At 35.4% G+C, this 16,314-nt stretch overlaps 3 protein-coding genes across 3 annotated transcripts; 2 read left to right on the forward strand and 1 right to left on the reverse strand.

Moving 5' to 3' along the window:
* Nucleotides 1-1,650, forward strand: LOC113323246 (ubiquitin-conjugating enzyme E2 4-like). Its single transcript, XM_026571531.1, has 7 exons — nucleotides 1-160; nucleotides 331-378; nucleotides 469-548; nucleotides 705-819; nucleotides 978-1,030; nucleotides 1,147-1,275; nucleotides 1,356-1,650. The coding sequence occupies exons 2-7, from the start codon at nucleotides 335-337 to the stop codon at nucleotides 1,481-1,483; spliced, it is 549 nt and encodes a 182-aa protein (XP_026427316.1). The 5' UTR covers nucleotides 1-160; nucleotides 331-334; the 3' UTR covers nucleotides 1,484-1,650.
* Nucleotides 1,651-11,696: 10,046 nt separating this feature from the next.
* On the reverse strand, nucleotides 11,697-13,623 carry LOC113323253. The gene has a single exon (XM_026571541.1). The coding sequence runs from the start codon at nucleotides 13,611-13,613 to the stop codon at nucleotides 11,802-11,804; it is 1,812 nt and encodes a 603-aa protein (XP_026427326.1). The 5' UTR covers nucleotides 13,614-13,623; the 3' UTR covers nucleotides 11,697-11,801.
* A 694-nt stretch (nucleotides 13,624-14,317) lies between these two features.
* Nucleotides 14,318-16,314, forward strand: LOC113323261 (peroxisomal 2,4-dienoyl-CoA reductase-like). The gene is made up of 5 exons (XM_026571551.1): nucleotides 14,318-14,611; nucleotides 14,842-15,001; nucleotides 15,277-15,449; nucleotides 15,547-15,763; nucleotides 15,932-16,314. The coding sequence occupies exons 1-5, from the start codon at nucleotides 14,426-14,428 to the stop codon at nucleotides 16,099-16,101; spliced, it is 906 nt and encodes a 301-aa protein (XP_026427336.1). The 5' UTR covers nucleotides 14,318-14,425; the 3' UTR covers nucleotides 16,102-16,314.

Here is a 16,314-nt window from a genome sequence, read left to right on the forward strand (position 1 = left end):
TTGAAATTGAACCAACACCTCCCCCAACAGTTTCTTCTTCTTCTTCTCATTTCCATCATCTCCATCCCCACTTTCTTTCTCTCTATTCAATTTCTTCTTTCTTGTCTTCAAGAACTCAAAATTTTTGATTATTGCCACTCTCCACTTGTGAAGTTTAGAGGTAAATCACCTAATCTTAATTTACTATATCAAACACGATCTGGTGTTTAATTTGTATTTTTTCTAGAAATTTTCATTTATGGGAGTTGCTGAAGAAAATTAGAATTCATCCAAATCCTGGTTTTCATGTCTCCACAGAAATTAATTAATTATGGTAGTTTGTTGTTGCAGAAAAATGTCTTCACCAAGCAAAAGAAGGGATATGGATGTCATGAAATTGTAATCTCTTTTTCAGTATTTTTTTTTTGTCATTAATTATCTTGATCTTTGGAAAAAAAAATAAACAATATGGATATACTGTGTTGATAGAATGATGACAGATTACAAAGTGGAAACAGTTGATGATTCCGTCTCCCAATTCTTTGTTGAATTCAATGGCCCTCCAGACAGTAAGCCGATTCCTTCCTTGATCAATCTTTACAACTGACTTTCTTCTGGCAGCAAAACTTATCTTGATTTTTCTTACACTTGTCTTTTAATGATGTTTACACCCAACTTATTACTAGCTACACCCCCATTATTAAGTGAAAAAAATGTTGCAACAGGTTTGTATAGTGGAGGAGTATGGAGAGTTAGAGTTGAATTACCAGATGCTTACCCATATAAATCTCCGTCAATCGGCTTCATCAACCGCATTTATCATCCAAACATCGATGAAATGTAAGCGCACTCAAACCCAAACCCGTACTAATATCCTGGTTCGTTGCATTTGCAGTTGTCTGACATTTTTCTTGGGTACACTCGAGCTACTAGTTTGTAGTCACTACTGCTCATGATCAACATAAACAAAGCTAAGTTATACAAATGAACTAATGCAGGTCTGGTTCAGTATGTCTTGATGTCATTAACCAGACATGGAGCCCTATGTTCGGTGATTTGCACTCAAACCCGCCCCCATTCTTCGTCTGATTTTTGAAAATGAATTTTTAGATGTTACTCTACCAACTTGATCCGCTTATACCTTGTTTGTTGTGCTTTGTATTTTAGATCTAGTGAACATCTTTGAGGTATTTTTGCCTCAGCTCTTGCTATACCCAAACCCTGCAGACCCATTGAACGGCGAAGCTGCTGCATTGATGATGCGAGACCGTCCTGTGTATGAACAGAAGGTCAAAGGTAAATTAATCTACTAAAACATTTTTCATCTTTTAAACCAAGAATGAGCAATTACTAATTTTACATGTACACTGAAACAGAACACTGTTTGAAGTATGCTAAGGCAGAAGATTTAGAAAATAAGGAAAATGACGACGAGGAAAGTGATGACGATGACTATGAAAACTATAAGACTAGTGATGACGAAATGGAAGTTGAAGGCCTCTGATGAATTTAAATCATGGAAAAAAAATTGTTCTGTAAATATGATTATCATCATCTTCATTTATGATTTAGACAATATCCATCAACTATGTTTATGCAATTGAATTAATCAAAAATTGTAAATATTTTCCCTTTCTTGTGTGCAACATTGTCAAGTACATGCTTCTGTTTCATCCATGTTCTCCCGGGGACCCGGGCTGACAAGTGACTAATTTCACGATACCATATGATCCAATAGCCCAGGCCCAACACTAAGGTCATCTTTTTCTTTTATCCTAGAGCAACTCCAATGAGCATTGTTTGACTGGTATATCATTAAAACGGATGAACAAACCCTCCCATAAAAGGTTTTTTTTACCACGTCACAGATTGAGTCGGTCGACTCACTCTGAGACGATCGGTTTTAACAACACCGAGCATCTCTTACAGAGCCAAGACTCAGGTTTAACAGAAGCGAACATCGCGTCCTTCTGAGCGTACCAGTTCAGACTGAGTTGAGAACTACTAGTCCATCCAAAGGTTACCAATCCCTTTCCTATAAATTGAATCGAATTGAACTTCAAAACCACACATTCCTTTTACGCCGATAAATTTTCTGAGTAATGGCTCCACCGTATATTAATCCATCGGAATCTATGATCGATGAAGATTTGTTGCTTTGTTGAAACTACGTAGATCTATATCTGTTTAGAGGTGCAAAACGACGTCAAAATGGGTTAACGAGTATGTGTTATATCCACAGAATCTTTGAAAACTTCTACAACGATACTGGTAATCCCACTAACCACAATGCAACTGGGTTGTTTTATCGAATTAATGATATAAAAAAAAGAAGTTGGAGAATTCATAGCTTTGGTTCGGCTTGTTAATCGTTATCGACTTAGAGGTGAGACTAATGTTTATGTTGTATTGCAAGCTCGAGAGAAATGATGAAGATGAAAAAGAAAAATTTTTACTTATGAAGCTCATTATGCAATCTTAAAAGATTTCTTGATATCTCGTTTTAGGCATTGAAAAGTACACATACTACTCGAGCAAGATATTGATGTAGTTGTTTTAAATTTTTCAAAGGAATCACTGGTGGAATAAACCTAAAACACAAGGATGCATATTATTGGATGGAAAGAACTCAATAAACCCAAAATATTGGGAGGTTTGGGTTTTAAAAATATGAGATGTTTTAATGAAGCCATGTTAACAAGACTAAATTGGCAAATATTGAAGGAAAAGGAAGATAAATGGGTTCAATTATTACAAGCTAGACATTATAGATATTCGTATTATCTTTATGGGGAAATTAAAAAGCATGGGTGTCTTACATGGATAAATAGATTTTCATATATGGGAGATAGAGGATGAAACAAATTTAAATATTCAAGGAAAGTGGTTTGGGGAGGTAGCTAATAGAGATTATCAGTATCTATTGATTAATCTTCTACAATCTCATCAAGGTGTCTAATTATATTGATCATGTGAATCTCACTTGGAGAATGAAAGAGCTGAAATAAATATTTTCTGCAGATCAGCTTCAGCAAATTGAGCATATTATTATTCCTCAACAACCTGCTGAGGATACATTCAGATGGAATCTTACTAAAAATGGCAATTATACAGTTAATTCCACATACAGGTGTATCTTGATGCAGACTTCTCAAGTAGCTGATTATGTTCAACAACTGAGGATGTTGTTCATATGAAAACTTTCCAAAACATACTTTCAGTTGCTACTAGATTTCAATACACAATAACGCTGGATGATACTCATTGTATAATGTGTGGGCAAAGCCTAGAAACCACTACTCATCTTTTGATTCACTGCCCGTTTGCTTGAATAATTTGTTCATCTATCTTTAATTCTGTTTTCCAGCAGAAATGCCATTTGGCAATTTTCAAGAATGTATTCATTCTTGGATGGATAGGAATAACTTAGCTTCCGCTGCTAGAAAGGAGTCACTAAATTTGGCAGTAATAAAATATGGCACATTTGAAATAGCAGATGCCTGAAGTTGTTTGAACAGAAAACTCAGTCTTCTTCAACTACTATCCATGTGATCAATATATTTTGTTATGACTATAAAATATGCATTCATACTAGAGAAAGTCATTCTCCTAATTGTAGAACTATGACATGCATATATTTTCAACATCATTGGAACTCTCCTACACATGCATGGTTAAAATTTAACTTTGATGATTCAATTCTTCCTAATTCTAACTGTGCTGGTTTATCTTTTATGGTGCGTAATCATTTAAGAGATTTCGTGGAAGCCACGTCCTGGACACGAAGGGAAAGAGATGTAGATCAAGCAGAAGCTATAGCTCTTCTCCAATTATCCCAATGGATTGAATTTCAATGTTTCTCTAAGGTAATTGTAGAAGGTGATAACAATTATCATGGAAGTGATGCCACAAAAGAATCTAGATGCGGTTACATGGGAGGATCATTTATCTGAATGTTTAAGTAAATTTCAGTGTTTATCTTCGATTAAAATTAGGTTTGTTCCCAAAGTTTGTAATAGGGTAGCAGATGCCTTATCTAAGTATGCTATGATGGGGTACAAAAACCACACCCAACTATTTCGTTCGGAAAACTGTATGGAACAAACTCTAATACAATTCTTGAAAGCACCAAGTTACTCAGCTCAATCAGGAAAAATATCAAAGAGCTTTATCTCTTTCTCAATCAAATCAGTAAATCAAACAGATAGGAATGAACTGATTGTTATGAGAATAACTTGGATGGTACTAAAGACCAATATCCAAGTGTCAATCAAGTCGCTATCCGACAAACAAGGTCGGACTTTACAACTGTGATTGAACTTACGCACAACCTGTGATATTTCAATTATATAAACAAAATATAATGCGGAATAGACGATGATGATCATAAACTTTCTACTTAGAAATGAAGATTGAGATGAAGCTTCATCTCATGCCATGGCACATCTTTTAGCATGCCCCATTCTAAAAAATCGGGGTGTTACAATAAAACTCGATACGATAAAACAAGTAAGATAAGAATATGCAACTACAAAGACAATAGTTGGATCTGGCTTCAGAATCCCAATGAATTCTTTAAGTTGTTAACCTAATGGTTTTGGAAAAACCTAGGATAAAGAAGAATCGACTCTAGTTTGCAACTAGGAACACACGGAAGTGTGGGGATTAGTTTTCCTAAGTACTAGAGTTCCCCCTTATATAATCTTTCAAATCAGGGTTGCTTATAATCAATGCTAAGATATCTTAGTAATAAAGCAATTGATATCCACCGTTAGATGAACTCCTGATTTAAGATTCAAGCTAACTCTGCTTAGAAATAAAAAAATTAATCTCCATCGTTAGATGCTCTTAGCTTGTTACACACAAATGAAATATACTTATAATTAGATATGGATGAACCGTACCCAAACGTGTATACTTGTTGGCTCAATAATAGTTAGTCGTAGTTAGATACATGAACACTTCTTGACTTTAGCAATATTCATCTAACACATCTAGATCAAATATATAGATTAACAAATCATGAATGATAATCAAATGAATCTAATTGTTCTTCAATAGATTTTTTCAATTTTTCACCATTTCATAGAAATATATATGAACAAATTAAATTGAAATCAGTTTGATTCATGATTGTACAAATTACTTATTCAAGAATCAATTCATGAATATTAAGCCACGGTTTGCAAAGATTGCATTCATTTTATTACAAGTTTTTTAGTTCATGAGTATGAAAATCATACATGACCAATTGTAGAACTTAACCACTGAGTTCGCAAACCAGGTTCGTGAAAAACAGTTCTGGATCTTGGCCTTGAGAAGCCGTTCGCAAACCCGGTTCGCGAACAACCGTTCTGGACCCAACTCAGGTAACTCATTTCGCATACAAAGTATGCAAACAAGAGTTCCGGAGCTGAATCATCACAATACGGTTCTACTAAGTATGTGTACCATATTGTATCCAAACACGGGTAATTGTTCGAAACTCTTATTTCAATCATTGAAACATCCTTGGAAGACGATAATAGTAATCTTACACATACTATTAGCTTCAAGTAAATTTCAAGTGATCGGATGATCATTACGAAACATCCCGAGCTAACATCAAATGATTGTCTGACACAAATCATGTAAGGTGTTCAAGGTAATTTTTGCATGATCATCTTTTGACTTAGCATTTAGTTTCCAACAAAAAAATTGTTTCAAACTAAACTCACCGAGAATACGATGAACTTAGCCAAAGCAAAAAGCTTACAACACATATTTCGAGAAATAGATAAGCGAGATAAACTCAGATCAAAATATCAAGTGTGCATAATGAAAGACTTTATATAGTTGTACGACTTAATCTCTTAGGCAATAAAATAGGATAAAATAGATTCTAAGTGATAGAATAGAATATAATAGATCTCTGAGAGGAATTTGACGCTCTCCGGTAAGATTATAAGTCTCCAACTCCAAACTGAGAACTGATTTGGAAAATCAGACCCATCCGTTGAAGAAGAAGATCTGGTTTTTCTTCTTGATCAAGTCGACGAAGATAAAGCTCGTGGATTAAGGATTTCGTATCCATACCCCGAGCTATCCCCAAGATAACTCGGTGGTTTGTTCTCGTATTATTCATGTTTATCATACTCATCAAAGCACACAATAAAGAAAATAGGATAGAAAAAGAAAATCAATTACGAATCGAAAAGTTCTTGGAAAAGAATGCTCTCAAGCCCACTCGATTTAGTCATGCTGATTTAAAGAAGATCACAAATAAATTTGAGATCAAATCAGGCGAAGGAGGATATGGAAGCGTTTTCGAGGGGAAGCTTACAAATGGTATTCAAGTAGCTTGATGGTTTTTCAAAGTGGGTTGTAGTGATAGTGGTAAAAAGGATTCGTCTCAGACTTGTGAAGGTAATGGAATTTTAGATTTAGATAAAATTATATACACAAAATGTTAACAATTTGGGCGAGAGGTATTGGGACTAAGGATTCTGCTACTTTTCATGTATTTGTGGTTCAGTCATTAACTCTAGACAATATACCTCAAATAAGAAAATTTGTGACTATACTTCTTTGCCAAAAATAGGTTTCATAAAACATTATTGGTAAGTTGTAAGGGTGACGCATCAAGAGTAATTAGAAATAAGCATGCGACATCAGAAAAAATAACAAGTAATTAATAGAAATCATATATCATTGAAAATCGGCGTAAAAATTAAATAAATAATTAATACATTACCACAAGGATGAAATTCAGCCTCCTTCGTCATCCCAGTGTTGGAGTTTAACTCATCTTGTAGACACGCTCAAAATTCATTTTTATTGCTCAAAAGTGCTTACAAGAGGTGAAAAGATAAGAAAACTAAGTTTCGGAACGCTACAAAGTCGTTACAAAACTGCTAGAATGATTATTACAGAAAACTGTCGTTCTTGGGAGAAACAATGGAAGTTTTAAACGACAGACTACGAGCGTAGTCTGTTCTTCTTCTTCTTCTTTTTTGCAGCAGCAGAAAAATCTGCTCTGCAACCTTCTGTTCTTCTCCCCAATCACTCGACGAACCCTCTACTGACTCCTCCCGCTTCTTTATATACTTACATGAATAGGAATCTCCCGTAATAACTCCAAAACTTCTCGTAATCAATTCGGTATAAATCACCGAAATAATTTCTTTATTCTTCACGCGTCTTCTACTGGCCGTCAAACTTTCCAAACTCCCTGTAAGAATAAATCCATATCTGACAGAATATCTTCTCCCATTACTGCACGTAATTTTTCGAAACAATATATCAAAAGTCCGTGAATATCTCCTCCATGTTTTAGCTTATCACTCCACTGCACCATTCAACCACCCTCCAAACACGTTGAAACTCATCAAAGATTGAGTCCAACACACGCTAACACTCAGTAATCATCGGAAAATGGTAGAAGATCCCACTATTATCTCACTTCGTACACACTTCCCTGTTTTAGCAAAACTCGGTTTCCATCTTTATTTCTCCGAATCTAACTTAACTATCTTCCATGTTTCATCGAAACAGGTTGATATCGATCGATAACAAGAGAAATATCCGACAAAATCTCTCCCAAAATCTTCACAATGAACATCGGAGTTTCAAGCATGTTTCTTTTCCCGCGAAATTCCATTTTTCAAACAAAGAAGAAGGAGTGCCTCTATCCAAATTACGGGTGCCTTTAACAGCTGGGCGCACTAGGGGTGCCCTTATCCAAAATGAGGGTGCATTTAACTATATTTGGGGGTGCCTTTAACACATTTCTGGGATGCCTCCGGTGCATTTTTGGGGTGCCTTTAGCACTTTATCTAGGGTTGTCAATGGATAACCGAATATTCGATATCTGTCCGAGTCCGTTCGAATAGTTAGGATATTATCTGAGATTTCAGATAACGGATAACGGATTCAGATACCTTATTGGATATTTTTAGTTTAACGAAACGGATACGGTAAATGCATTATCCTATAGGATAATATCCGTTATCCGTTAAAGAATACATATGCAATTTTCTTTTTATTTTTTTGAGTAATATATTTAGTTGTTAACGTGGTAATATATGAAGACTTAGAAATAAAAATATTACGGAAGAAAAAAAACACAAATAGTTCTGTTGGTTGTGAGCAAAGCGGAGGATTTTCAAATTCTGATAGAGAAGATTTGAGTTTTGTTTAAATATAATTTAATATAATAATTTTAAAGTCAAAAATTTTACTGTTGATGAAGGCATTTCGTTTTATTTAGTTGAATTCCTTAGATATTCTTTGTTTTTTTTACAATTTATCAAATGTACAGAAAGACTTAATTAAATTATTTTTATTATAATGAATTATTATCGGATATTAACGGATATTATCGGAAATCCGACATTGTTGTCGGGACGGATACAAATAATTTTTTTGAATATCCGTCGGATATTATCGGATATCGGATATCCGGTAATCTTATCTGTAAAGGATATGGTAGAGGCAATATCCGTTTCGATAGCTACCGTTGACAACCCTAACTTTATCCTAGGGGTGTAAAACACCATTTTTCGAGCCCATTTCGCCGCAAGGGTTTATTTCTCTAAAAATTCCTACAAAGACATAAAAGAACACAATAAATACAAAATTAAACACTAACAATACATACAATTGAAACATATTAGACACATAAATTCGTTTATCATAGCCGTTAAAGTTCTTGACAATTCTGAAGGAACCAATAATGAAGAAGTGTTTGTCACTAAAGTTGCCACCATAGTTAGAATTCATCATCTAAATGTTGTGCGCCTCTTGGGATTCTGTGTTGAAAGATCTAGGAGAGGTGTTATTTATGAATTCATGTCAAACTGTTCACTAGATAGGTTCATATTCTCGATTTGGAAAGACAACAAAGTGATTAACCTTGGTTGGGAAAAAATTCAAGAAACTGCTATCGGGATATCTCGGAGTATGGAGTATCTTCACGAAGGATGTGATCACCGCATTCTTCATTTCCATAACAAAGTCTTAAATCTAGTCTAATCCTAGTTCATATCCTCTTCTTCGTCTCTCTACCCATTTTTTCGTTTTTTGATCGTGATGATAAATATGTTAGATATGATTGAATTATAATTTGGAAATTAATTAAAAAACCTGCACTTTCCTATCATAATGACTTCATTCACGTAAGAAAACTCATCTTTTTTTATTGGTTTTGATTACATAGATAGGTTAAATTTGATCAAATTAAAAATTTAAAAAATTAATTTCAAAACAACATACTGTGAGGAGATCAATTTTTCGTTACCGTAAATCAACTCTACAGCTTAGAAGTATGAACTCCCAACATTAAACCAATCTGCGTTTAAAAAATTTATATTTCCAAACCATACACTTAATTGTTAACCCAGTTCTACGGTTTGAAGTTCTTACTATCCAAACAGTATATTTATTTCCAGTTTGGAAATTTTATATTTTCATATTATAGATAAAATTATTAGGTTTTTATATTTTCATATTATAGATAAAATTATTAGGTAAAAATCAAACCCAGTTTTTCCCATCGTAAGTGTTAAGTTCCTAATCGTAAACGATCCCGAATTTGGTTACGGTTTGGAGTTCACACAACATATTAAGTTTACGGTTTGATTTCCCATCATATGTTTTTTTTTTTACATTTTGATTTTCAAACTGTAGACGCTTCCTACTGATTATTTTGTTGACGAGATTAAGAAATTATTTTTCATTAATAGAACGTCATAAGAGTTTTTCATGAGTACATCTTTCTGATTATCCTGTCCTCGTGGACATCAAATTATATTTCTTTCGGTTGCATAGTGATTAAACTCCTTTGACATGGACATACATACAAAAAGCAACAAGGCTCAAAGCAATGTCAGACAAAGTAGATAGCATTTTCTTTTTCTTTTTCTTTCGTTTTCTTATCAAGTAAGAATTGTCATCAGACTAGTCAATCTTTAATAGTGAATTTTTTGTAAAGTAAATGTTAAAGAAATTCATCATACACTAAAACGGCAATTCTTCTTTTTCTTCTTCATCTGACCTTCTTCTTTCATCACACTGAAATTAGTTTATTTTTCTTCCGGTATAACAACAAGTTTCTTTTAAGAAGAACTCCCAAAGATCAATGGCATCAACTAGTCTGCTTTCCTAATCAAATAGAACAAATGAATCCAACTAGACAACTCCATCTCTCTAAAATTCAGTAATGGTTGAAATCACCGGGAAACGGAAATATCACCGGGGAAGGGATTGTTGGGTCTGACTGACACACGGGCACAAAAAGAATAATTTCTAACTAGAAGATAATATGTCTGCAAAACAATCATTAGTGTGACCAAGCCTTTTGCAATCCATCACAGAGCTGCAGTGATGTATATATATATTGGCTTCTTCAGTTGTTTATTGAAAGACAGAGTTTTGCAGTATTTGTGATCAGCAATAACAACAAACAGAAATCAAGTTTTCGTTTGATTCCAAAGCCAGTTAATGAATAAACATAAATGAGATCCAGCAAATAGGAGTTGATATTTTGCATTTCAGCAGGATTTCCCGGTTCAACGTAGCATCACTCGTAAATCCGATCACTTTGCAAACAATCGAGTGACTGCTTAGGTAGGAATAGGATTGGAATGGAAAGAGTTTGAGGTTTGATTACAATGTCAGACATTAAGCTCTGTATTTTCAAAACAGATCACATCAGATTGACAGATAGAGAATCATTTTCGTGTATCAAGTAAGTTAAAACATCTCAGAATTGTCATCACCGAGCATAACAAAAAGCTAATGATGTTGAATAAATACACCGAAATGACAAGACCCCAATTTCTTCTTCTTTAAACAAAACTCCATTCCCTATTCTTTATCAGACTTCTTTCTTCCTCACACTGAAATTAGTCATATTTTTCTTTCAGGAAAAGCACACAAATAACATCAAACACTAGATCTAGATCATCAAAAAGACTGAAGATTTCATCATCTTCTTCTTCTCCTGGTTTTACCTTGAAATCCCCACTGTCTAATTCTCTCTATCTCCTGAACTTGAACTTTTCTATGACCAAATTTTCACAGACACCACATTTGAACCTACTTAAGAGATTCAGAAGTAAGAACATGAAACAAGCTAGGATGCGACATAGCATTCTTAAACTTTGTAAAGAAATTTCAGAACTTGGTTGATCCAAGTAGATTTTTTTTCAGAAAGTCTTACTCAAGAGTTTGAGGAATTTGAATTACTGGGTTACGATCTGACTGAAGTAACAGAAAGATTCAATCTGCTAAAGAAAATAGCTGAACAAGATAAGGAATTGAAAGATAAAGTTGAAAAACTAGAAGAAGCAAGGAAATTGAAAGAAGCAGAATTTCATTTGATGGAGTTAGCAGAAAAGACTACAAGGGTTGCCAATCAAGTAAAAATTCAGAGATTCAAGGTATTGAGTCTAAGATGAGGAAGATTGAGTATGAGTTCAGAATTTTAGCTAATAAGCCATGGTTTAGTTATCTAATGAATTTGAGTTTTAGTTGTCTAATGAAACTGCAGTTTGTAACTAGTACTAGTCTTCCTAATGTTGATGATCATGAATGAAGATGCATATTTTGGCTGGTGTTGTTTTCTTAAATTTTCATTTTTTCTTTATTGAATCCATCCTGATTTCATCCTAATCAACTAGACAACTAAACTCTGTACAACTTTGCGTTGATTCAAACCACCGGAAAAAGTAGAAATGTTGCCGGAGAAAATAAGCTTATTATGCTTTTTGCAAACCAACTAAATTTCTCCATTACAAATTTATCTACGGTTCTACATTCATAACTTGCCCAGACAAGAAAATTCAAATGGTATAAGATTGCATGAGAGTATAAACTCCACTCTCATACACCGCAAGGTGGGAAATGGCGTCTGGAATCAAATCTCTCAGAGATGGGTAGTTTTGCATCAGTACAGAGGAGCCAGCTGCGCCTTCTAGCGCTGACCGTGCTCTCTCAAGACCCTCACCGCTGTCTGCATTCAGTGCCAAGTAACACAACAGAATTAAGCCATGTATCTGCGCTCGATCGTGGCCAGGCCTCAATAGTCTCAGCAAAGGCGTGACACCACCATACTCGATGATTGTCTTAGAATGCTCTGCACAGAGGAAATTCTCCGGGCAAGCAAATTTTCCCAAGGCAATTGCAGCTTCTGTTGCAACATCCAGGTTCTTGTTACACAGCTGAAGCACAACGGGTTTTATAACTCGGGTCTCTCTAGCGTGGAAGGTTCGCGCCAACGATCCAATTGATTTTATAGCAGGAATTTGCAATGACGGACTATTTTCCTGATGAACTAATGTCAGAAGTTGTTCCGTAACTGCCTTTGAAGCTGGGGAATTTGTCTTGAAGGCTGCTCGCCTTAGGTCTGCGTTTGCTTCTGCAGCAGCAGTGATCTCCATAACTGTCATTAAGCAATTCATTTGCAGTTCATCTCTTTCTTTCTGAATGATCTTTGCCAAACAAAGCAGTCCTTTCGTCTTCGTAATTCTCCTGCTGTTTGATATACTCTCTCTTGACAACATCCATAATGCTTCAGAACATTTAATCTTCAGCTTGAGCTTCACATCAGGACTTTCATTTTCCTTTTCATATTTATTATTATTATGCGTCCCGCTACGACCAATGCCCACATTGGATTTCCCTCCTCCTTGCAAATCCTTATTAATCCTTACCAGAGAATGGAAACTAGTAGGCCTCTGAGGTTGAGGCTTGGGTTCCTCCAGAAAAGTATCAAAAGAAAGCACAGAAACAAGCGGTCTGATAATATTTTCTCTAGCGAATTCCTCCTGAGCAGAAGGATCATTTTTCGCCATTTTCGAAACCAAATTAGCAACACTAATCTGAACACTCATTGTAGACTCCGTAAGCACTTGAACAATTATAGGTGCACCATGTTCAGATAGAATCGTTCTAATCCTCCGTCGATCCGTAGCTAAATTAGATAAAGCATTAGATACAGCAATCTGGGATTCAGGCGACGAAGACCCTTGTTTTAACATTCTAAGTAATGGAGGTATGCCTCCTTCTTCGACAATAATCTTCTTGTTCCGGTGATTATCCTTAGATAGAGAAGAAAGTTCATTGGCGGCTTCGATACGATGAGATAATGAAGGCATATGCAAAACAGCAATGAAAGACCACACCCATGATAAAATCGGATCGTTACAGGCAATAGGAGGTAATGAAAGAACAATACCATTGGAATCAAGTGAATTGACATCATATACACTTAATACCCATTCTAAATCACCAATCGAAGTATCCAAAAGAATAAATATTTTACGGAAATCAGCCGCTGATGTTATCGTAATCGTCAGACAGTGAAAGAAACAATTTCCTTGACGGCACTTTTGTACCAGTGTCAATGTTTTCTCTAAAGTTTTTGTCACTTCTGAGATTATACGACGAACTGGACGCTCGTAAAATGAGGACTGATTAGTATTAGTAGTAATAGCAGTGTTTGTTGATAATCGAATGACGGAACGAAACATTAGAGATAAATGATTAACTTGTTTACTTACTTGTAAACATTCAAGCTTGAATGATTCCGTTTCTTTTACTGCGTCTCGAATTCTATCTGCTAATACTATCAAGTATGAAAATTCTTCTTCCATTGTTTTTTTTTTTTTCCCTTCTATGATCTCTTTCTTTACGAATAATCTTTTGATCTATTTAAAAAAGAAGTTTGAATCTGACTTTCGCAGGAAATTCCGATAAAAGTAACAACTTTTGAATGTGATTAAAGTGTCAACAAAGTGATAGGATGAGTCATTGCTCGGTATTTTCTACTTCAAAGTTTAATGAGTTATTTTATAAAAAGGTCTTACATTTATCATCTAATTAAGGGTCTGGGTCTTAGAACATGCAGTTGATGCAATAGGGTCCTAGACTAATTAAGGACCGTTATAAAACTGTCAGTTGACTTTTCTTGTTTTGTTTAACACACTGACTATGGGTTGACTGACGTTGACTGTTTGACTATTATAAATGGAGTTTTCAATCTGCCCCCTAAATCATCACACAAATAGTATTTTTTTTTTTTTGTTATCCAACCCATCATCTCATTCGAACCCATTAAACGGCTGTTATTTGGACCGACAATATGTCTGTCTCTTCCAGTGCCGAGAATTAAGCTAGGGTTATGTAAAGAGAACGATTCTGACAGGAAAGTTCCTATGATGATGTTGTCATTTCAGAAAAATAAGCAGCACTAGCAGAAATCAGAAATGTTGTCATTTCAAGATTGTACCAGGGATATATCCGTCATCTTGACCAATAAAAATAAACAACCTGAAATGGAAAAAGCTTGGACTACCTGTATCATACTCCAACTCACATATGAATGCTGTTTCTGTTTGACTTGAAACAACAAGGAGGCCGGCCGGCACTTTTTTAGTTTTTACAGAAGAAGAAGCGTGGCGTGGAAATGGAGTCTCCATTTAAGGCTGATACAGTGAAAGGCAAAGTAGGTTTGATCACTGGAGGTGGATCAGGAATTGGGTTTGAGATTACTAAAGAATTTGGTAAACATGGAGCTTCTGTTGCTATCATGGGCAGGCGCAAATCTGTTCTTGATTCCGCCGTCTCTTCTCTTCGCTGTCTCGGAATTCAGGTAAGCTAAAAAATCATACCCAGTTCATAATCAATGTTTTGATTTCCAATTTTATTTTCAATCTGTTGTATGTCAATCTTTGCTTTAAGCTTCACTGATTTCAGATTCAGTATAATTAGTTTGCTAATTAATTGATAATTTGACATTTGAGCTCCAAGATCAACTGTGGAAAATACCAATAGTTGACCAGTACTAGCAATTTTGACTTCATATATGTGTAATGGTTTCAGGCAATTGGGTTTGTAGGAGATGTTCGTAAGAACGAAGACGCAACTAGAGTTGTCGATGAAACTTTTCAACATTTTGGGAGGATTGACATTCTTGTTAATGCTGCTGCTGGAAATTTTCTTGTGCCTGCTGAGGATTTATCACCTAATGGCTTCAAAACAGGTTTCCTTTGCATTTTTTTCCCCTCTTTACCTGTGTGTGTGGGTAATTGGGTGCCATATATATATATATGTTCATAGCTCTTTAGCTGCCCATAGTTTTTGAATTATTGGGTCTAGATACAAATTCGTCCAAGGTTTGTGTTTGATCTGAAGATTTCTACACGAAACGAAATATGATGCCACGTGCTTTTAGCTAGTATACCAGAGATTGAGCTGCGATTCATTCTGTGAATCAAATGTTTTTGTTTAAATTTAATTGCTTGGATGTCTTTGTAGTCATGGACATCGATACTGTTGGCACATTCAGAATGTGCCATGAAGCTCTGAAATATATAAAGAAAGGAGGTCTAGGAAGGGAGGGCACATCTGGCGGTGGAACCATTCTCAACATAAGCGCCACTTTACACTATTCCGCAACTTGGTATCAAATTCATGTGTCTGCAGCTAAGGTTGGCAATCATTTTAGTAAAACTTCAATTGAGTCTAATGTTTCTGCCTTTTAATTGTCATTAGAAATGATCCAGGTAATGAAATTTCGTATTTTAGGCAGCTATTGATGCCATGACAAGGTCATTGGCATTGGAGTGGGGCACTGATTATGATATAAGAGTCAATGGGATTGCACCAGGACCCATTAATGACACGCCTGGATTGAGTAAGCTTGATCCACATGAAATCCAATCTGGAGCCCCCGTGCATCGGTTTATATCAGGAGAGAAGTGGGATATTGCTATGGCTGCTCTTTACCTAGCTTCAGATGCAGGTTAGTAACCTCATCCTCATTCCTTCACTTCTTCATTTTTTGTATGAGAAATGGACTTGATATTGAAAATCAACGAAACGCTTTGAAGCGGACAATTTAGCTTCAGAGTAGTAGTACATTGACCTACGGTTCTAAATTAATTCACCTTTGCCACGAATTAATTATTAGGTAAACACATCAACGGAACTATACTTGTGGTTGATGGAGGAGACTGGTTTAACAGGGCCTCCCATGTTTCAAAAGAGGCGGTAAAGGAACTGTCCCGAAGTGTGGAGAAGAGATCAAGATCTGGTGCAGGAGCCCCTGAAAGTGGAATTCCAACCCGCAGTAAAATGTAGTAGTCAGTGACAACAAAAACCCATCTAGTGTGAAGCTTCAAATACAGTTTAGTGCAAACAGTGAGTGGTTTTAGAACACTTCTTGTAATAAAATTGTTATTGATTATCGAGGGGATGGATTATAATGTGAGGGAAACACGATATGCTTTCATTTGCCATGATGTTAGCATTTGAGCAATATTTATTTATAACAACAATTACAGTCCAAACACA

The sequence above is a fragment of the Papaver somniferum genome, chromosome 1 (genome assembly GCF_003573695.1).
Source record: "Papaver somniferum cultivar HN1 chromosome 1, ASM357369v1, whole genome shotgun sequence".
NCBI lineage: Eukaryota > Viridiplantae > Streptophyta > Magnoliopsida > Ranunculales > Papaveraceae > Papaver > Papaver somniferum.

What these genes read in the sequence shown, in the direction of transcription:
- LOC113323246 (XM_026571531.1), top strand. Translation starts at nt 335, where the DNA reads ATGTCTTCACCAAGCAAAAGAAGGGATATGGATGTCATGAAATT. An exon ending in GATATGGATGTCATGAAATT is followed by an intron (nt 379 to 468) that starts GTAATCTCTTTT and finishes CTGTGTTGATAG; the next exon opens with AATGATGACAGATTACAAAG. An exon ending in ATTCAATGGCCCTCCAGACA is followed by an intron (nt 549 to 704) that starts GTAAGCCGATTC and finishes ATGTTGCAACAG; the next exon opens with GTTTGTATAGTGGAGGAGTA.
- LOC113323261 (XM_026571551.1), top strand. Translation starts at nt 14,426, where the DNA reads ATGGAGTCTCCATTTAAGGCTGATACAGTGAAAGGCAAAGTAGGTTTG. An exon ending in ACCTAATGGCTTCAAAACAG is followed by an intron (nt 15,002 to 15,276) that starts GTTTCCTTTGCA and finishes ATGTCTTTGTAG; the next exon opens with TCATGGACATCGATACTGTT. An exon ending in TTACCTAGCTTCAGATGCAG is followed by an intron (nt 15,764 to 15,931) that starts GTTAGTAACCTC and finishes ATTAATTATTAG; the next exon opens with GTAAACACATCAACGGAACT.
- LOC113323253 (XM_026571541.1), bottom strand. Translation starts at nt 13,613, where the DNA reads ATGGAAGAAGAATTTTCATACTTGATAGTATTAGCAGATAGAATTCGA.